The sequence below is a fragment of the Tachysurus fulvidraco genome, chromosome 7 (genome assembly GCF_022655615.1).
Source record: "Tachysurus fulvidraco isolate hzauxx_2018 chromosome 7, HZAU_PFXX_2.0, whole genome shotgun sequence".
Taxonomy (NCBI): domain Eukaryota; kingdom Metazoa; phylum Chordata; class Actinopteri; order Siluriformes; family Bagridae; genus Tachysurus; species Tachysurus fulvidraco.
This window is the reverse complement of record NC_062524.1, coordinates 19,435,355-19,457,334: the sequence shown is the minus strand read 5'-3', so window position 1 is coordinate 19,457,334 and position 21,980 is coordinate 19,435,355. Positions and strand designations below refer to the sequence as shown.

Sequence of the window (21,980 nt, the reverse complement as noted above, 5' to 3'; positions counted from 1 at the left end):
TAATGTCAGACTCAAAACATTAATGACTTTGAGAGGATCTACAAAGAGGAAAGGGACAAAATTGCTTCTAAAACGTGTGCAAACCTGGTGGCCAACTACAAGAAACATCTGATCTCTGTGATTACCAACAAAGGGTTTTGCCACCAAGCACTAAGTCATATTTTGTGAAATGGTCAAATACTTATTTCAATTTATAACTTTTTTTGAAATGCATTTTTCTGGATTTTTTTGTTGTTCTGATTGTGTTAAAATGACACAGTACAAATTCAGCATTTTTCTCTTAATGTAGCCGAAAAATATTTTTGTTTTGTTAGGCAAAATATGTAATTTTGTTATTTAATTTTTATTTTCTGTCTATTATCGTCGGTATAAATGCATATCTAGTGATTGTTATTGATTATGTTGTTTCTTGAAAATAAAACATGAAAATAATGGTGGGCGTCACGTGACCCAGTGTGAGATGGCTGCCTGAGTCAAATTTTCAAATAATTTACATCTTTCTCCTCTGATTTCTTATTTTATTTCATTGAACGGGTTTTCAACGATGTCAGACACGCCTTCTGATAAAGAATCTCCTTTAGACCGAATCTCCTTTAGATATGTCGCTAATTTTATCAGAAATAAAGGCCAATGGATAACGCCTCGATGGATATAATAGCCGACTGGAGGGGATAGCCAACTCTGTGTCTTCTCTGTAGAGTTACGGGCGCTGAAACTTGCTTAGATGAGGCCGAACGGAGGATTTCATCCGCCGAAGATTCGGCAGCAACCTCTGAAGGGCAACTAACCAGACTGAAGGAGACGGTGTATCAGCTACAGGCGAAAATAGTGCAAGAGCCGTTGCAAGAATCTGAAAATAGTGGGTCTGCCAGAGAAGTCGGAAGGTTCCGGCTCACTCTCAGCGTTTCTGCGAGACATGATCCCTAAATGGTTAGATCTGCCTGTTGACCTCCCTGCATGTAACATTGAGAGGGCCCACCGATCTCTCACCTTCGCATCTAACAATCCAAATTCAGCTCAGAGAAGTATTTTAGTTTGGTTCCTACGGTTTACTGATAAAGAATAAATTCTGAAAGTGGCCTTTAAGAAGACTGTTACTCACAATGGCTCAGAGCTTCGATTCTACTCGGATTTGTCAGCTGGCCTGCTGGAGAAACGCAGCGATTTCGCGATCGTGGGTAAAGCCTTGGCCGCCCGCGGTGTATATCGGGGATTCGCCTATCCAGCCAGACTCCGGTTTCTGCACAACGGAAAGATTACACTGTTCAACGATCCGAAGTCAGCCAAGGCTTTCCTTGACTCTCTGGACGATTAATTTTGATTTCTGTTTGAGATCTGCACTTGGTTTTCGGATTTAAAAACTGACTCTTCCATTGGACATATAACTCTTTAAGGTAACCCAAAATGTTATTGTCCGCCATGTTGGTTTGTAAGGTTTCAAATATTATATATACGTGGTGGATATGAAAGGGTAGTTTTTTAGTTCAAATTTAAAAATTTGTTTATTTTAATAATTATTATCCCAATGGTTTCATATATCACTGTTTTATGTTTTGTATAATACTTGTTAGTGGAGCGCGTTGTGATGCGTCCATTTAACTTGGTGGTATTATGTTATTGGCAGTTTCAAGATGCATTGTGTTCTTTTGTGACTTCTTTATCACTGTGCCTCATCGTTTGGGGATGGGGTCTTGGGGGGAGGGCTTTTCGGGTTTGTTTTATGTTCTTCTTGTGGTACTTTTGCATTTGGTATCTCATACTGGCATAATCTGTTGTATAACTTTTATGATTCCACACTTTCTGTATGCTGAACACTCTTAAATTAGTAACTTGGAATATAAAGAGCCATGTAATTAAAAGGAAGAAAATTCCTTTAAAAAGAACATATCTATCGTGCTGCTACAGGAAATTCACTTATCTGATAAAGAACTTATGAAGTTAATAAGAGATTGGATTGGTCAGATTTATTTTTCCTTTTTATTTTTTCCTTTCCAGATTTATTTTTATTTTGCCCCCCCACGTCAAACAGTAGGGGGGCACTGCAATCCTTATTCATAAAAACATCCCATTCATTCTCGAGCATGTAGAATATGATTCTGAAGGACAATTTGTGTTGATTTCAGGTTTAATTCTTGGAAGAAATATTACTGTAGGAAATGTATACGCCCCAAATATAGATTGCCCTAATTTTATGTCTTAAAATTTAATCAGTATTGCAAAAATATTGTTTTTTTGGGAGGTGACTTCAATTGCGTACTTGATGGAAATTTGGATAAATCAGCACCACAGGTCTCAATTAGTTGTAAATCCTCACATATTTTGCACAACACTGGATCGACATTTGGAGAGAGCGCCCTCCTAAAGACAGAGACTTTACTTTTTACTCTCGTTCTCATAATTCCTATTCAAGACTGGATAATTTTTTCATACCTTCTGAATGTATACATCATGTGAGTTCTTGTTATTTTGGCCCTATTGTGTTATCTGATCATGGTCCTGTTTATTTAGAGATAGATATTAGTATATCAATTCAGAATTCAACCTACTGGAAATTTAATACTTTCTTAAGCAATACTAACATTCAGTCTTAGTATTAAACAGAAAATAATTCAATATTGCTAGGACAATCAGAATTCACCAGTTTCCACTGCGGTAAAGTGGGATGCTGCCAAAGCCACGCTGCGAGGCCACCTTATTGTTTATGCTTCTCTGACGAAGAAACTTAGAACCCAAAGAAGGAAGGAATTAGAAGCTGAAGTATATTTTCTGGAAAAACAACATAAAAGACTCCCAAATCAAGATAACTGGATTTTGTTAAATAAAGCCAGAGCCAAACTTAATCTAGATCAGGGGTGTCAAACTCAAATTCACAGTGGGCCAAAATATAAAACTGAGATAAAGTCACGGGCCAAACTGAATATTTATTGAAAAATTAACTGCAATTGATATGTAATGTTCAACCTTTTTCATATGGAAACAAACTTTAGTTTTGCTTAAATACAGGATTTGGAACAACCAGAGCTTGATATTACAAATACATAAGAAATTAAATTTGAAATAAAAGACACATCAGGCCATCCTTATAAATATTTGGCTTGCAGTAACAGTAAAAAAAAAAAAAAAAAAAAAAAAGGTAGGTAGGTCTATATATATATATTTTTTTTTTTAAGTTTCAATGTAAAAAAAAAAAAAGTACAATTTTGGTGATGGTGATTACATAGGTATGACTTTAAACAAATTAGCATATCGTGACGTCACTGACTGGGTCTTCAACCCGTGCCTTCGGGCGCATCATTGCAAACCTTATTTTAATGCAGGACACAGTTTTTCCAGAACTTCATGCCAAGTTAAAGCGGTGTTCAGCTGTTTTAATGCATTTTTTAGATGTATTATGGTGCCCGAACCCGTTAATATTATTTTATTGCTTTTGTATTAGTTGTTTGAAGAGTAAAAAAAAGGTTGGTCGGACTTAAATTGAGTCAGTCCTAAATTGACAAGGTCGGTCGGGTTACGGCAAACAAGAATATTTTTAAGGATGGCCTCAGTGGTGTTCGTTTCGCAAACTTTGACCATACACTTTTTGACAAACTCTCCCTCATTAAAGGGCTGGGCAGATATTGCAATCTCTGCTGCCACAATAAAACTCTCCTTTACAGCAGCTTCACTTTTGATTTTGCTTTCATGAACATAGTCTGCCGGGAAACCAGACTTTTTTTCATCTTCTCCACCTTCTGGAGCTTCTGCTTTACGTCTAGGTCCTTATACTTCTCATCTCCTTTTGTATTATCTCCAAATCTTTACCTTCTGAACTGTAAAACTGGTCTGTGCCTTGACTGTGCTTTATATTACTGTGGTCAACTCCTCAGATACCCTCAGTCAATATGTGGATAAGTCAAGCCGCCACTCTTCTACCTCTGGAAAAACTGACTTATGATCTGCATCAAAGATCAGATGCTTTTTGGCGAACTTGGTTTTCTTTGTGGAAATTTTCAGTAGCTGATACATCCTTTTAATTTTTGGTCTATAAAAATGTTATTTACTTTGATATGCCCTGCTGTTTTATTTTGTTGTTGTTATTATTATTATTATTATTATTATTATTATTATTATTATTATTATTATTATTATTATTTCCTATTTCAGTGTCCAAAAACTTTTGGGTTTGTGAACCCTTTGTGAAATTTCTATATTTTCACAAATGTCCCAAACTATTTTATTCAGGAAAATGTTCTAATATTATATACGTGAGCGGCAAAAGTATGTGAACCTCTAGGATAAGTATTTAATTTCAAGGTTGAATTAGAATCTGATTTTAGTTATGGGGATGACAATGTGTTTGTGAGTGCCCTGTTTTATTAAAAAAACAGATACAGCAAAGTCTGATGTTCATGATGTGTGTATGTGGATCATAGCAAAAACAAGGGAGATTTCTGAGGACTTCAGAAAAATAGTTATTGTTGCTGGAAAAGATTATAAAACCATTTTTAAATGTATAAACAGATTCTGTAAAAATTGAGGAAATTTAAGACCATTGCTACCCTCCACAGAAGTGTTCAACCCACAAAGATCACTCCAAAAGCAATAGTCTGTTGGGTTAGAAAGGAACCCAGGATAACTTTTTCGCATCTATAGGCCTCTTTTACTTTGTCTAATGTTAATGTTTGTGAGTCTGAACACTGAACAACCTTAGTGTGCAAGCCAGTGTTGCAAGGAGACCGCCACTACTTTCTAAAAAGAACATTGCTGCCCATCAGAGGTTTGCTAAAGATCGTGTGGACAAGCCAGAGGACTATTAGAAAAATAATTTGTGCACAAATGAGCCCAAGACAGAACTTTTTGGTTTAAATGAGAAGCGTTATTTACTAATCTTGAATTTTTGATTTATATTAAGCTTTGTATAATACATTTTGTAGTATGTTTCTTGTGTTCTGTACAGTTTCTTTGAAACAATGTCCATTGTTAAAAGCTCTATCAAAATAAATTTGATTACATTGGGATAAATGGAAATTTTGCCAGCATAAACTTGTATCTTCTTAGAAACATGATGGTGGTAGTATCATGCTTTGGCTCTGTCTTGCTGCATCTGGGACAGAACAGCTTCCCAGCATTTATGGAACAATGAATTCAGAACGATACCTAAAGGAAAATGGCATGACATCTCTCCATGAACTGAATTTCAAGAGAAAATTTAAGGAACTGTGTGAAAATCTGATGATTTTGTGCATCATATTTATGCAGAAATATAGCAATTTCTAAAGGGTCAATTATGTATATATTTCCCCAAAGCACCCACTCCCCCTCTCTCTCCAGTATGGTAATGCTAAATACTTCTCAGAGGAACCATAACACTCAGTGGAAAGCACTGTCTGCCTCCCTCCCTCATGCATACATGACCTCAGAGATGTCCAGTGTATACCCAGTTTGTGTAAACACACTTCATCAATAGGTTAATTTTCTTTTTAATCTTTAGTTCTGTGTTTTATGTAACAGCAGGGTCCTAATCTATTATGTTCTTCTGCTTCATAGGTTATAGTGTTCTATTATTGGAATGTTCACAAGTAATTAATTCACAAACAATTCCCACATTGTTATTCCAACTGCACTTCCTTGAGTTTCTGTTCATTAGCTTCAAAACCAAGTTTTTTAACACTGGGTTTTAATTGATCTGATCGCATCCTTTACTATTACATGAGGAGGATAGTCTCAAATTATGCCACATCCTTGTTACTATGCTATAATTAATTGTGTATTGACACTAATAATTTATGGCTATTGCTGTCTGAGTTTTACCTGTCTGCATCTCTTTGTAAATATTAGGTATAATAAGTATAACTTTCCAGCAAACTATAGAAGGCAAATGATTCTTGTTTCTTCCTAACGTTGGTCATTGTTTAGTGTTTGTCTAAAACTAAACAGTAATTTAAAAAAAAGGCTGACTTTGAATTTGTTAACTGTGTTAATAAAACTTTGTTGATTGACAGGTTTTATCAGGTCCGTGGCACTATGAAAGTACCTCCTCGGATACCTCACAAAATAGAGACTAGTCTTCTTCATCCCACAAGTAAGTTCTCTTCAACACATTTATATTTCTGTGCCATTTAGTTTTAAGTGTAAATCTCATTCTGATACACAACAATTGGCCATAATCTTAAAACCACTGACCGGTGAATTAAATAACCATGATTGTCTTTTTACAGTGGCACCAGTTAAGGGGTGGGTATATTAGATGAGAGAAAAGTGTCAGAACACACACTGCATTATAGCTTGCTCTGTATGGGGCTGTGTAGCCACAGACAAGTTAGATTGCCCATGCCGACCCCTGTCCACCCCCAGAAGCACTTACAGTGCACATGAGAACTGGGCCACGGAGCAATGGAGGAAAGTGGTCTTATCTGATTAGAATAGATTAGAGCAAAGTGGATGTAAAAATGTAATGATATATAGTTTAAACTGAAGTGCATATAAGGTATGTTTCCAACAAAAATATTCAACTATGGGGGATGATGTATACAGTGTATATATACATGTATATATCACATGTATACACACATACAACTACACAGTGGTGTGAAAACGTTTTTGCCCTATCTTATTTTTTATTTTTTTGCACGATTTCACACTTAAATGTTTCAGATCAACAAACAAATTTAAATAGTAGTCAGAGATAACACAAGTAAACACAATATGCAATTTTTAAATGAAGACGTCACCAAATGTTGCATGGCAGAGTTCCAAGACGAAAACCACTGCTGAGCAAAAAGAACATAAAGGCTCCTCTAAGATTTTCCAGAAAACATCTTGATGATCCTCAAGACTTTTGAGAAAAGTCTCTGTGGGCTGACGGGACAAAAGTTAAACTTTTTGGAAGGTGTGTGTCCCAATACATCTGCCGTAAAGGTAACACCGCATTTCATAAAAAGAACATCATACCAACAGTAAAATATTTGGTGGTAGTGTGATGATCTGGGGCTGTTTTTCCGCTTCAGGACCTGGAAGACTTGCTGTGATAAATGGATCCATGAATTCTGCTGTCTACCAAAAAAATCCTGAAGGACAGTGTGCAGCCATCTGTTCTTGACCGCAGGCTCAAGCGAACTTGGGTTCTGCAGCAGGACAATGATCGAAAACACACCAGCAAGTCCACCTCTGAATGGCTAAAGAAAAACAAAATGAAGACTTTGGAGTAGCCTAGTCAAAGTCCTGACCTGAATCCTGTTGATATGCTGTGGCATGACCTTATAAAGGCGAAAAACCTCCAATGTGGCTGAATTACAACAATACCGCAAAGATGAATGGACCATTCATCGTTCCTAACGTTCCTAATGCTGTCCAATCTTATCACTCCTAAAGAGAACCTCGACATCTTCAGCTCTGCTACCTCTAGCTCCAACTCCTGTCTCTTCTTCAGTGACACTGTCTCTAAACCATACAGCATGGCCGGTCTCACCACTGTCCTGTACACCTTCTCCTTGATTCTTGCTGATATTTTCCTATCACACAGAACTCCTGACACCTTTCTCCACCCACTCCAACCTGCCTGCACTCGCTTCTTTACTTCTTTCCTACTCTCTCCATTACTCTGGACTGTTGACCCCAAGTACTTAAACTCCTGTACCTTCTTCACCTCTTCACCCTGTAACCTTACTGTTCCACTTCCCTCCCTTTCATTCACACACATGTACTCAGCCTTACTACGACTGACTTTCATTCCTCTTCTCTCCAGCGCAAACCTCCACCTCTCCAGGTTATCCTCCACCTGCTCCCTGCTCTCACTACAGATCACAATGTCATCTGCAAACATCATTGTCCAAGGAGACTCCTGTCTGACCTCCTCTGACAACTGGTCCATCACTATAGCAAACAGGAAGGGGCTCAGAGCCGATTCCTGATGCAGTCCCACCTCCACTTTTAACTCCTCTGTCTGACCTTCAGCACACCTCACCTCTGTCCTGCTCCTCTCATACATGTCCTGCACCACTCTAACATACTTCTCTGCTACTCCTGACTTCCTTATACAGTACCACAGCTCTTTTCTTTGCAACCTGTCATACGCTTTCTCCAAGTCTACAAACAGACAGTGCAACTCCCTCTGACCATCCCTATACTTCTCCATCAACATTCTCAGAGCAAAAATTGCATCTGTTGTGCTCTTTCTGGGCATGAAGCCATACTGCTGCTCACAAATTTCCACCACCTTCCTTAAATTAGCTGTTCTCTTCAGTCCTGTCCATATCCCACTTCTTCTTGGCTAATCTCTTTCTCTGGATACTATCCTGAACTTCCCATTCCACCACCTTATATCCTTTCCTCCTTCCAGATGACACACCCAGCACCTTTGTCCCTGTCTCCTTGATCACTTCTGCTGTAGTTTCCCAGTCATCTGGCAGCACTACCTTCCTCCTTTTTCAGCTTCCACCACTTGGTTTTCTTCTCTATCTTTGACCTCTTCCTCTTACAGACCATCAGAGTCATCCAACACACCACCATCCTATGCTGTCTGGCTACACTCTCTCCCACTAGCACTTTACAGTCACTAATCTTTTTCAGATTGCCTCTTCTACATAGGATGTAGTCTACCTGTGTTCTCCTACCTCCACTCTTGTAAGTCACTCTATGTTCCTCACTCATGCCATGTCCATCCCCTTTGCAAAGTCCACTACCATCTGTCCTTCATGATTCCTTTCCTTAACTCCAAACCTTCTCATCACCTGTTTTCCCCTCACCAACATGTCCATTAAAATCCTCTCCTATCACCACTCTCCCACAGGTGAAGGACCACACCTACCCCATTTCTCTTACTATCCAGACCATAATAAAACAGCTTGAATCCTGCTCCTATACTACGAGCCTTGCTACCCTTCCACTGGGTCTCCTGTACACACAGTATATCCACCTTCCTTCTCTCCATCATATCAGCCAGCTCTCTACCTTTCCCTGTCATAGTACCAACATTCAGAGTTCCTATTCTCAGTCCTACACTCTTACCTTTCCTCTTCTCTCTTTGTCTGTGTACTCTCCTCCCTCCTCTACTTCTTCGACCAACGGTAGCCCAATTTCCACCGGCGCCCTGTAGGTCAAGGGTGCCGATGGCGGTCGTAGTTAACCCAGGCCTCGACCGATCTGGTATGAAATTCGTACTGACGATTCGCATGGTTAAATTTGGCAATTTTTTACGCCGGATGCGCTTCCTGACCCAACCCTCTCTATGTATCCGGGCTTGGGACCGGCACAGAAGTCACTGGACTGTGACCCCCATGGCTAGATTGCAGTTCATTGCAGTTCTTGCTGCTAAAGGTGGCCCAACCAGATATTAGGTTTTGGTGGCAAGCACTTTTTCACACAGGGCCATGTAGGTTTGGATTTTGTTTTCCTTTGATAATAAAAACCTTTATTTAAAAACAGCATGTTGTGTTTACTTGTTATCTTTGACTAATATTTAAATTTGTTAGATGATCTGAAACATTAAAGTGTGACAAACATGCAAAAACATTTTTGTCAGCTATTTATGATTATGCAAAGAGGGCTACTACATATTGATGGTGCATATTTGTGGTTGCATTATCCCTAGTTAATTTAGCTAAAATAAACCATGAGCACATTACCTATGATTGTTATACCATCACATTACCATATCATTTTTTACTATCTATTTATTTTTCACTTTATTGGAGCAGTCGCTGGTCAAGTTCATTTGGGTCAGAAAAAAGTGCAGCAGAAGGGAAAAGTGAAATCTATAAGAATTATTTTTTTTAAAAAAGAGCAAATTATTTATTAAAAAAGACACCAACACAGTTATGAAAATCACAACAAATGATTCAATTCAATTCAAATACATGTCTCAAAGCAGCTTTACAGAACATAAACATAAAACAAAAGGTTAATATAAAGAATAATATAAAGATTAATATAATGCAAACATTCAACATTAAGGATTTATAATAAGGAACTATGTAATTAAAAAAAACTACCAACTGGCCCTTGTTAGACAACTCTGGGGATTTGTTAAATACATATTTAAGTAGATACCTTTTTAAAACTTTCATTCTGACATTTCATGTCAAAGTGTTAGCCAAATGATATAATACTAATACATATACTAGTATAACAGTTCTGACTAAAAGCTAAAAATGCTAAACGAAAAAAAAAGCTAAAAATGCTAAACAAAAATTTAGAAGAATAGAACTTATTAAATGCAAAGTTTTATCCTATCCACAGATATCTGTATCTCATAGCTTTTTCAGTGTTGTGCTTCATTCTGTAGATTCAGATATGGTTCTTCCTGCATCGGTGCAAGGCGATGTCATCTACAGCAAAACCTTTCAGATTCTCTACAAAAATGAGGAAATAGTAGTCAACGATGTTTTCCTATTTAAGGTGATGATGCTACTGGATGAGAAGAAGGTAAGATTCGTCATCAGTTATGTGAAATGGATATCTTAAATCTGTACATTTTTTTGTGAAGATCATGAGAATTATTTATGTATGTTTTTTCTCTTCAGGTGGAAGAGTCTCTAAATGATATGTATTTTCAACTTTCTCTGGACCTCTACTTTACAGATGGTGACTACATGTATGTAGTGAAATTGCATTAATTAAAAATGTAATTTATGTTGAAAAAAAAGATTTATATTAAATTATATTTAAATTGGTATTTAAATGTATCCCTAGATAATGTCTTTCATGTTTGTGTTTCCTTAGGCCGGAGGATTCGAGGTCATTACAGAGTATCAGCAGTCGAACTTTACGATTACATTTTAGTCTCCAGAAAGGCGTGCACCAGCACATCAATGTCATGTTTGACTACTTTCACTTATCAATCATCTCTGTCACCATCCATGCCTCTCTGGTGGCACTGCATCAACCACTCATTAGGTCAGAAATGGGTCTGGGCCCTGTTTTTCTTAATCATTCCTTTTAAAATTCTTTCCAAAATCTGTGGATGGTTGTGCAATTGGGATTGATGATGAACATCCTAGTTCTACAAAAACTTTCATTTGTGTAATACACTAATTTTTGTTCTATGCTTTTGACCTGTAGTATATACATTATGCATATACTACAGGTCAAAAGCATAGAAAAAAATTAGTTCAAGTGATTCAAATACACTTCACAATAGTCGATTTGACATCATGTTTTGCAAACTATGCCATTTTTTCAAGTGTTTAGTCAAACATAAAATGTTCCAACATTTTTAAGCCACTGACTATGTCTAAATTATGTACAATCTTCTTATTTAGCATACATGATGCATTAAGTTTGCATGAAATAAGGGATCATTACAGCGAGCTAAGAATCATTCATTAGCAATTTTTCACCTTACTACCAGTGGTCCCTTTCACCAGAATATGTTAATAATATTATTAAGTTTAACTAGAAAACTGCTCTACTCTAAAAAGGTCTTAAATTATATATGTAAACTATATAGTAAAGTTAGAGTAATCACTCCATACAAAAGCTTTCCACTCATATGTTTAAGCCATGTTGCCATATGAGACTATAGTGTATTGACCATAGACTATTCAACTTGCTCTTTAATAGTTTAATATGGATTATCCCTCTATCAATGTTTCCCCAACATAGATCCAGCATAAGAACACAAATTGCTAGAGATGCTCCGATCAGCGTTTTTGGGGCTGATCACCGATTACCGATCACCAAGATGATGATCTGCCGATTGCTGATCACTGCCGATCACAGAATGGCAGGGGAATGGGAATCTTTTATCTATAATCTAGCAGCGTGCACCATTTTTAGAAATGAAATTAACTCTAAATTAACTGTATTGAGAAAAAAAACTGTAGAAATAGGCTACAGTCAAGATATTGAAGAACCACCAAGTGTTTATTTTAGAAAATGAGAACTTAAGGCTACTGTAGGCCATCTTTCCCAAATAAGGCAGAGTAACTTAAAATTATTCCAAACAAAGAGGGGTCAGGCAGATCAACACACATCAGATCAGCTTAATGGGATGTAGCATCTTAATACACCGATTACATTTTATAATTGGCAGCAAAATGTAAAACCTGTTACACCAAAACTGGCTACTGCCACAAAGGACAAAACTATGGCAAGTGGGGTTTTTTTTCTGTTATTATTATGAACGTCTGTTGTAGTTGAGGAACCAACTACATCAGATCCAAAAAATAAAATAATGAAAGCTACTGTAAGCCAATGCCATCCTTTCTAAATAACAAGGCAGAAAAACAAGGAGGCCAAGTAGATAGTTACCACCCAGATGAACTTGGGATGGTATGAGGTTACATAGGCCCAGGCTACTTGTAAAATGTAAATAAAATGTAAATAAAATTTGTAATATTTTACTAAACTTTATTTTATTTTTTTTATAAATATAAAATATATTGTTATTGAAGCTAATATATACACTATCCTTCAGAAGCCTGTCAATGTTTGTGTTCACTGTTTGGTACAGCGTGGGGAGACACACATCAGTTAGGTATTTCCTGCCTGGGGGTCGTAACAGATTTTCTGGAAAATATGGGATTCATTTTCAGAGTTTTTGTTGTTCTGCATTGTTGTTCTGCAGGATTGATTATTATCACTTTCCTGTTTAACCAGTCCTGTAGAATCTGACATCTGAAATTGCCGGCTTACCATTTATGGGACTATGCGGTATAAATGATTCCTATATTTATAAAATAAAAATATATTTAAGTACTCCTCACCAGTACTTACATTAGAGGCAAGTCTTAACAGCGTGTAGTGCTTTTTAAAGGACACCCTATGCCAACTATGCTAGTTTTTCCTCCTTTGACTGAGATAACCACAATGAGACCTTTCTTGTAGTCATTTACCAGTTTAAGACATCAACTGGAAGAAAGTTTCTGCCACTGCTCAATGCAGAATTCTTACAGCTCTGTGATGTTTGAGGGGTTTCTTGTATGCACAGTCTATTTCAAATCACCGCACACATCTAAATAGGATTTATATCTGGGCTTTGAATTGGCCATTCGAGATTTCTCAGTTTTTTACTTTTCAGCCAGTACTTGGTGGATTTATTGGTATGTTTCAAGGTCCAGTTTCTCTTCAACTTCAGAGTTTTGACAGATGGTCTCACACGTTCCTTAAGCACCTTCTAATACAATGTAGAATTCATAGTGGATTCTATGATGAGGAGCTGGCAAAGTCCTGCTGCAGCAAAACATCCCAAACCATAACACTTCCACCTCTATGTTTCATAGAGTATGAAATGAGGTATGAGGTTCCGCATCTTGTGGTCTGCTCTTGGGGTGCATTTGCTTGGATGGCCTGACCTAGCTATTTTGGCAGTTGCTTTAAAGGTTCACCACTTGTAAATGATTCTCTGATTGTGAATGGCTGATTACAAATTACCTTACCAGACTCATAAGCAACAACAATCTTATTTTCGAAGGCCTCTAAGAGCTCTTTGGATCTCAACATGGTGATATCTCTCAGTTCAACAAAAAGAGAAAACTAACCTAAATATTTGAGGTTTAAATAAGGGAAGCCTTCTTCAAAATGCTCTGTAAAAATGTTCTAATAATTTGCACCTGATGTGGTACAGCTGTGGGTCATTTTTCCAATTTAAGTACAAATAAATGTGGGGTTGTCCTTACTTTTTTCTCACACTAAAATGGATATTTTTTAAATGACATTTTATATATAATTTTAAAAAGTCATTTCTTTTCTTTTATTTGTTTAGTAATATTATTTTAGTCTTCCAATGTTGTTAAAATGAAAGTCAAACGCTCATATGCTTAACAATTTTAAAAGAAACAAAGGCTTTCATGGGGTGCCCTAATTTTTTCACATGACTATTTGTTTGTGTAAACATTTTATTTAAAAAGCTTTTTTATGGCATGATTCACAGCTGTTGTGTATTTAAACACTATAAACCTCTTTGTGATTTTTTTCAGAAACTTTGTGTCTCATGAAAGTTTTCCGGTTATAGCTTGGCCTTAGTAGCCACAACAGAGTTATCACAAATACATTAATTCTATTGTGTTTAGCATATATTTGCATGATGCCTTTTATGATGAAGTGGGGAAACTAAACAGAAATCTGTTACAGAAAATGCCATTTTATTAATAATACCACTGGGATCATGCAGATTTTTTCCGTGTATAAAATAAGCATCAACTAGACTTTATTTCTGCACTTACACAGTAATCTTTATGGATCCATGGAGTCCTTGGTACTGCTTTAAGTGACATCAAAAGCATTGGAAAGAGGAGAAGTGTAAAGGGTGCACAAATAATTTATATTAACTCTAAGCCTGGTCATCAGGAAAATGTTAGTCAAATATGTAACCTTGCTTTTAGATTAGCAAATAGCTCTGGCCCCCAAGCTGTGATGTTGCTGAACTGTTCTTTTCACTAATCAAATACTCATACAATGTAACACCAGCACCTACCAGGACAGGTTTCCCCATTGCGTTTCCAGGCTCTGCACTTCTCTGCATGCATTTTAAAGTGTTTTAATTTTTTTAGGTGTGTAATGTAGTACTGAAATGTTTCACTCATTGACTTAGTAAATGTTTACAGGCACAGAAATTGCTATGAATTATAGCTATAATTTAAAGGTTTGAGAGGGTATTTCTTATTTTGTAACCCTTTTTAATTTTGACAACTGGCTTTTTTTTTACTTTTAGAATGTGTTAACTTTCCATATTATCATGCAGCTTCCCACGGCTTGGGAAAAGCACCTGGCTAAACCGTAACGTGCCGGCACAGAGCAAAGACCTCCTGATTCCCACTCTGGAGACTGTGGTATTTGGCTGCACCTATGTCAAGCAACTGTCTCAAGATGTAAGCATGCTTATGTACACCCACAAATTCAGCCAGTGGTTTATAAATGAAATTAATGTTACCAGTCACTAATTTTGCTGTTCTGTTAAGCTTTAATAAGATACATTAAAATGGGTTGTAGATTTGGAAAAATAATAATTCAAGGAGATTCAGTTATTACCATGATATAATCAATAAAAGTTTATAAGAGAAACCTTACCCGTAAAAATGTATCAGTAACATCTGAAACGTGGAAGCAGAACTTAGGCACAACACTAGCTTTATGCAGACTAAATTTTTGCCCATCCTGAAGCAGTTTTTTTTTTACCACTGTACTCTGAGGGAAATGTTCAAATTGTTTAATGATTAAAACTCTGCAAATTACTGTGTTACACAAAACCATGCAATACAAAGTTTGAGAAAATATTGAAAGCTTACTTTTGTTGTCACAGGGAAAGACCTTCCTAGTGGCAGATCAGTGTCTGCAGCATGCATTCAACTTTCACCATAGTCTCTGTGCTACCTTGCTGCTGGCTTACCAGGGCATCTTTGAGTACTTTACGGTTCTTACAGAGAGCCTCCCTTCCTCTCACCGCATGGAGCTTGGTAAGTTAATGCTGAGTAGTTTATTAAGAATTAGGTTTCATCAAGTGGATCACTGCAATTGTTGATGTCAGTGTTATTTATTTATTTTATTTTTTTTATGTTAATCATGAAAACATAATCTAACTTTAATAATTTATACTTTTAGTAATAAACTAAATACAGTCTATCATTTAGAGGGCATAACAGTGAAGTTCAGATTTTCCATGTATTGTAAGGTTACTCATTCGTCTTTCCATAAAAACATCTACTTTCATAGTTATATACATGCTATTACTAAACATGTAGCAGAGAACATTGTGCTACATGCTGTTATGGTTTCTTCCAGTAAGATCTGAAGTAAGATTCATATCACTAAACTAATGCGGCCTGTAGCCAGTATGACTTTTGTAACCTTTAACATGTCTGATGCATATGACTAATTAAATATACATTTTTAAACGCACGTAATCTTCGATCAGACTTGTGCATTTTCATGTGTCCTGCTCGTAAGAGCGTTTATGAAGACGTTTGCCCTAGAGCACCACTGTACACTAACTTCAAAGCAACGAAACAGCCTTTCTCTGCTGCCATATATCTATATGTCAGGGTCCTAGAAGTATATAAAGACAGATCTCAGCTCTTTCAGTATAAGGGAGACGAATCATTTTAAACATGCCTATATGTGCAATCCCACCACTAGCCAAGCCCAGCATGCAAGTCCTATATGAGCGAGTTCTAAGAAGACCTTTTCCCAGAAGCCAAAGGCACATCCACATAGGTATGTCAGTTGACCGCCAACCTCAACACGCCTTTCTTTTTTGTGTTAACTTTTTCTTTGTATGGCCCGTTTTCTTTCCCCTGTGTTGGCTGAGAGCTATGGGCACTGAATTTCTTGTAAGCAATCAACTGGAACCTAAACTAACAACAACCATTGACTTCTTTGCAGGAATGCTGCTCTTTTTACTCCTGTGCTAGTTTTCTCTCTTTAGCTCTCGATCTTTGGCTCATCAGAAAGACTAATTTCTCTTCTAATACAGTCTTTAAATTAATGCTAATTTTGCTATATTATTACTTTTTTTAGAAAAACTGGACGTGGAAGCTCGTCTCCATGAGCTTTGCGAACATGTCAAGGTATGTCATAATAGTAATATTACTGATTTGAACTGCTTGAATTACTCTTTTTATAATCTTTTACAGCATTTGTTTTTGCCTGGGGCCTGGACATTAACTTTGCCATTTCAAATGTAAACATTCTTCTGCTTTAACTATTTCTTTGTTGACATCTACTTGTTTGAAGGAAGCGCAAGGCATGATGATGAGCAACGCAGACTTTTGTTCCTTTCTCAAGGATCTGGGTTTCATATATAAGCTAGTGCAGTTCCCTTTGGGGGAACTCAATGCAGTATCACAGCTTGATACTATGGAAATGTCAATACCAACACAAATCATGACATGTCTGATAGCCTGAACAGGGCACAGTAGTTTCAGTCTCTTCTGCTCTGTTGATGTATAAAGCAGAGGGCAAAAGGCTCGCAAAATGACTGAGTTCAGCCATGGTGGGCACCTTGGGAATGTATTCTGGCCTGGATGCAAAATAGCCTTGACCCTCCCAAAGCAATCTCCAGGCAAGAGGAGGCAGCCGTGTCAGGTTTCCTTCTTGGCTCAGCTAGCAGAGCTGACAGAGCTCCAATAATGAAGAATGCTTCATTTTTCTCTTATATCCTGGTTAAATTAAGAGACACCTCTTCTGCAAGGGGGGTTTCCATAGCACCTCAAAGGAGGACTCCTTTTATTGAGGCATGGCACAGTTCCTTAAAATGGTGAATACCAGACAATTTAGTGAGGGTGAAGAACCAAATTTGTGTTACTGAAAGATGAGAGATGTGAGTTTCGATAATTCTGTTCAATAAGTAAAAGTAAAACCTATATCGTTTTTGTGAAAGTTGTTCAATTGGGAACCCTTTATCTAGTTTTAGGATTTGGATACAGAAATACAAAAACATTGTAAAGGGTTTACACATTTTCTAGCAGCTGTGTCCATGTTCACTGTCCACTTTATTAGGAATGCTTGTACAACTGTACATTCATGCAGTTATATAGTCACCCAATAAGAACCAGTTTGATTGACTTCAAAAATGGCTGCCATATGATCTCTGACTTTGACTGCGGTGTGATTACGAGGTATTTGGTCTCTAACATGGCTAAGGTAGGTGGTACGTGTCAAGGTAACATCCACATGAATGAGCCAAGGTTTCCCAGCAAAATATTGCCCAGAGCATCACACTGCCTCTGTCCACTTACCCATTTCCCATAATGCACCCTGGTGCCATCTCCTCCCTAGGTAAGCCATGCACACTGCTGTCCACACATGATGTAAAAGAAAGTGTAATTCATTCACACCAGGACACCTTCTTCCATTTCTGTATGGTTCATCAGTTGTTCTTACTTGGAGCACTTTTGGTAGGTACTGACCACCCTGTTTTGGAGATGTGCTCGCTCCAGCCATTTAGCCATAACAATTCGGCCTTTGTTATTGTCGCTCAGATCATTGAGTTCTCATTTTTCCTGCATCCAACACATCAACTTCAAGAACTGACTGATTACACACTATTTGGCATATAAGATATATCCAAAAAGCTGTGATCATTTTAACATCTCCTTGTTCAGCTGTGGCTCTTAATTGTCTAACGTCTTTTCATATATTTTCATTTGTGTCATGTTGCAGCAGAAGGCAGAGAGCCCAGATGAGCTTGCTGAACTAGTTAATATGAATCTGGCACAGTTATGTTCTCTGCTGATGGCTCTATGGGGCCAGTTCCTGGAAACTGTTACCCTGAATGAGAGTGTCATGTCACTGTTGTCCCAAGAACATCACATTCTCAGAGTAAGTCTACATAAATTAAATTGTCTAAATATATATCCATATTTGGACATACCCTACGTATTATCATTGCTGTTTTTATGGCTAGCATAACACAGCAGGTTGTGATGACAAAAAGAACAAAAATATTAAAGTAAATTGCAGATTGTAAAAGTTATTGGTAGAGCAACCTGATCTGCTTTTGGTCACAGATATTCCTTGGCAGCATCAATAATGTTTTTGTTTGTGTTTTGTTGTAGGTACAGAGATTTTCTGAGGCTTTCTTTTACCTTGAGCACCCTAGACAGGCTGCACTGGCGTTCCAAGAGTTGCAGTAAGTATGAGGTTTCAATTTACTTTATATATTGAAAATTCATACCGATTCACTCACACTGATGTTTGTTATATCTGAATAGTGCACATAGCCACCAGCAGATGACTGGAGTTATTAAGAACTCATCGTACTTTCTTTCCATACCACCACTTTCTGTGGAATGTGCTGAACTAGATGGTGATGTCAACTCCCTGCCAATCATCTTTGAGGATCGATATCTAGAATCCATTAAAGAGGGTTTGTTTGTTATAAAGAGTTTATAAATTGTGGTATAGTACATTTATACAGCACTTTGTTTGTAATTTTGCCATTTAAAAGGGGGTTTATATATTATGAAATGATTATTATATGATGTGTATGCACTTCCCTCTGACCGATTTGGAACTTTTTTGCTGAAGACATTTGGTTTTGATTTGATACTCTCTTTTTTTTTTTTTGGCAAACAGAATGTTTTTGTAGACCACTAATTTCATTATGCTTTTGCCATCATGAGTTACTTTAATATTAATGATTAGGCTGTCATCAGCTGCTGTTGTTTTCCTTGGACCAACCTGTTTGGTGTATTAACAACCAAACATTGGTGGTGTCTTTGAGGCTTCAAAATTTTTATTTATAACCAAGATTCCAGGTGAGAACCTAGGACTGAAACTAAGATTAGACATTGAATTTAACAATACATACCTAGGCAAAAAGAAAGACCTGTCAGTCATATGCTTTAGTATTTTTGAACACTTAGAACATGTCACTGTTTATTTGAAAAGTCACTTTTTTAAAGTGTTGAACACATCCAGATGTAGACATCAGGAAGCAAAAATTCTGATTTATTTTTCACGTTCATCTTGTCAAACACAAATGTCTTGTAGCAAAAATAAAAGAACTGGCTTTAATGTTACAACTTAATGTGTCCTGCAAATTATACTGTAACATTAAACAATAAACTGCAATGTGACCTGAAATGAACAATTTGAAATAGTTGATTTAATAACTAATATTAAATCGAAATGTAATTAATTTATTTATGTATTTATGGTCTCTTCCCAAAGATCATGATGGCCAATGGCTTGGCCCGCCCATCCCCAGGAGTGGCTCTGGGCCTATTAAACCAGATAAGCCTGTTTTGAAAGAAATAGGTTCTCTCAGTCCTTACTCAGAACTCAGTCAAGCTTCTGTAGTCAATAACTTGCCCAAGGAGAATGATCCTCCAATAAAATCCAAATCTAAATCCATCAAACTGAGGAAGAATATCAAGACTGAGAACTGTAAAAAACTTATCAGACAGTGCTCAAAGGACTCTGTGATTTTGACAGGCTTCAAGAACCTGAAGGTCCTTCATGATGAACCAGATGACAAGTCAAAAGTGGACTTTCACTGCAGCCAAAAAGAGAAACAAGAATATTTGCTTGGAGATCCCAGCAGCAAGTTTATGTCCAAATGCATGAATTCGGACAGCTCCACAGCATACATGAATCCTAATGTCAGTAGAACTTTCCCTATGGAACTTGTGCATGACAGCCATGCTAACACCATCATTCAAAGTGAGAGTTTTACAAATCAGCCAAATTCACAAGAACGGGGATGTACTGAAACTGTCACAGAGGAATCCAATATTATGGTCATACCTGATGGGCTTGCACATACTGCGGTCAAAACTAGTAATAAAAGCTCCTACCAGGGCGATACGGTCACTGTCTTATTTTCAAGCCCAAGTGATCCTACACTAACAGGAGGAAACATTTCTGAGATTACACAAAAAGATTGCTGTGGCTCTATGCCCCAACATAGAGAGATTTGTGGTAACCGAGAGATCATGGATATGGGGTTAGATTGTGCCATCACACTGAGGAGTTATTGTTTACCCCAAGCAGCATCAAGACTCTCAGATTCAGGTATTGAGAGTGAGCCTATTTCTACCACATTACTAGTACCAGGTCCTCAGACTGTTTCCAGTTTTGCTGAAGTGAATCAAGACTTGGTTTCACAACAGATTAAACAGACCACTACAAAGGGCCCTAGATTTGCCCTCAAACAATGTCATCTCACTACGGATACAAAAGGGCCCAATGGAGCAGAGGGGACAAACCCAGAGAGTACTTGTGATGTGAGTGGGATACAGTCTTCTCTAACCTCCATAAACTCACTTCCCTTAGATGATGAGATGGAGGCTGAGGTTCCATATCGAATTTCCAGTGTCATTTTGCAGGAACAAGCCTTGGTTTTCTCTGATACAACTGATATCAGTGTCTCTTTTCAGCCTACCAGCCCAACGAGGTCCTTAGTTCACCAAGAAGTATCCCCTGTACATGTTAATGATCCAGTGTTTCACAGTGATGAGGCTTCCGTTGTTCTTTCCCTTTGCAAAGCTTTTACTTCTCACCAGATATTGGAGTCTGCTAGGCTTGGGACACCTGTTGGGGAAGATATAGGGCTGGACATTGGCATTGATATGCAAACAGCAGCACAGTCTAGTATGTCAGCCACTAGTAGTACAGACCTGGTAAAAAAAGGTTTAGTGGAGAATTATTTTGGTTCATTCTCCAGCACTGATATTTCTGAGATAAGCCCTGAGGAAACACCAGCTGTTGTGCTGGGCATCCAGAGAGGTGTCCAAGCCACTGAAGAAGAAGAAGAAGAAGAAGAAGAAGAAAAGCTAAATCATGAGATGATAGAAAATGGCTACTATGAGGAGAACGATAAGTCAGTCTCTGTCAATGGTTTGTCAGAATTGAAAGAAAGAAGTGGTGATGGGAATGCCAGCTGGACCTCAGAAGCTGCATGCCCTTATTTGGAGCACCTCAAGAATATTCATTTCCCCAGGACCTACCTTCAAAAGCCACCACCTAAGCCACTGTGTACCTGTATAATTAGGCAGTGGTACGAGAGCTCCCCTCCTGCCCAGATGAAAGCGTGAGTTTTTTAATTTTCAAATGTCATTTAGTAATAATAATGAAGGTTATATGTTTTTAGGCTAAACTATTGTTGTTTTATGTGTGATTATATACAGTGGTGTGAAAAAAGTGTTTTCCCCCTTCCTGAGTTTTTTTTTTGTTTGCATGTTTGTCACACTTTAATGTTTCAGATCATCAAACAAATTTAAATATTAGTCAAAGATAACACAAGTAAACAACATCCAGTTTTTAAATGAAGGTTATTATTATTATTATTATTATTATTATTATTATTATTATTATTATTATTATTATAGGAAAACAAAATCCAAACCCACATGGCCCTGTGTGAAAAAGTGCTTGTCCCCTAAACTTAATAACTGGTTGGGCCAGCCTTAGCAGCAAGAACTGCAATCAAGCATTTGCGATAACTTGCACTGAGTCGGTTACAGCACTGTGGAGGAATTTTGGTCCACTCATCTTTGCAGAATTGTTGTAATTCAGCCACATTGTAGGGTTTTCTAGCTGAACTGCCCTTTTAAGGTCATGCC

General features: G+C 37.4%; 1 protein-coding gene across 15 annotated transcripts in view; it reads left to right on the top strand.

The window, feature by feature from the left end:
• The window catches only part of fam135a (family with sequence similarity 135 member A), a 51,858-nt gene that overhangs the window by 22,676 nt on the left and 7,202 nt on the right, over positions 1-21,980 (top strand). For 9 of the 15 annotated variants that reach the window (XM_027174294.2, XM_047815731.1, XM_047815732.1 and 6 more), the window contains 12 exons: positions 5,982-6,061; positions 10,262-10,401; positions 10,500-10,570; positions 10,699-10,872; positions 14,660-14,786; positions 15,218-15,371; positions 16,051-16,128; positions 16,432-16,481; positions 18,076-18,234; positions 18,471-18,544; positions 18,627-18,781; positions 19,588-21,448. In XM_027174294.2, the coding sequence (XP_027030095.2) occupies positions 5,982-6,061; positions 10,262-10,401; positions 10,500-10,570; positions 10,699-10,872; positions 14,660-14,786; positions 15,218-15,371; positions 16,051-16,128; positions 16,432-16,481; positions 18,076-18,234; positions 18,471-18,544; positions 18,627-18,781; positions 19,588-21,448 (3,123 nt within the window). Of the gene's footprint in view, positions 1-5,981; positions 6,062-10,241; positions 10,402-10,499; positions 10,571-10,698; positions 10,873-14,659; positions 14,787-15,217; positions 15,372-16,050; positions 16,129-16,431; positions 16,482-16,610; positions 17,811-18,075; positions 18,235-18,470; positions 18,545-18,626; positions 18,782-19,587; positions 21,449-21,980 lie in introns of those variants that run through there. The other 6 variants (XM_047815734.1, XM_047815738.1, XM_047815737.1 and 3 more) reach the window with 6 other exon arrangements.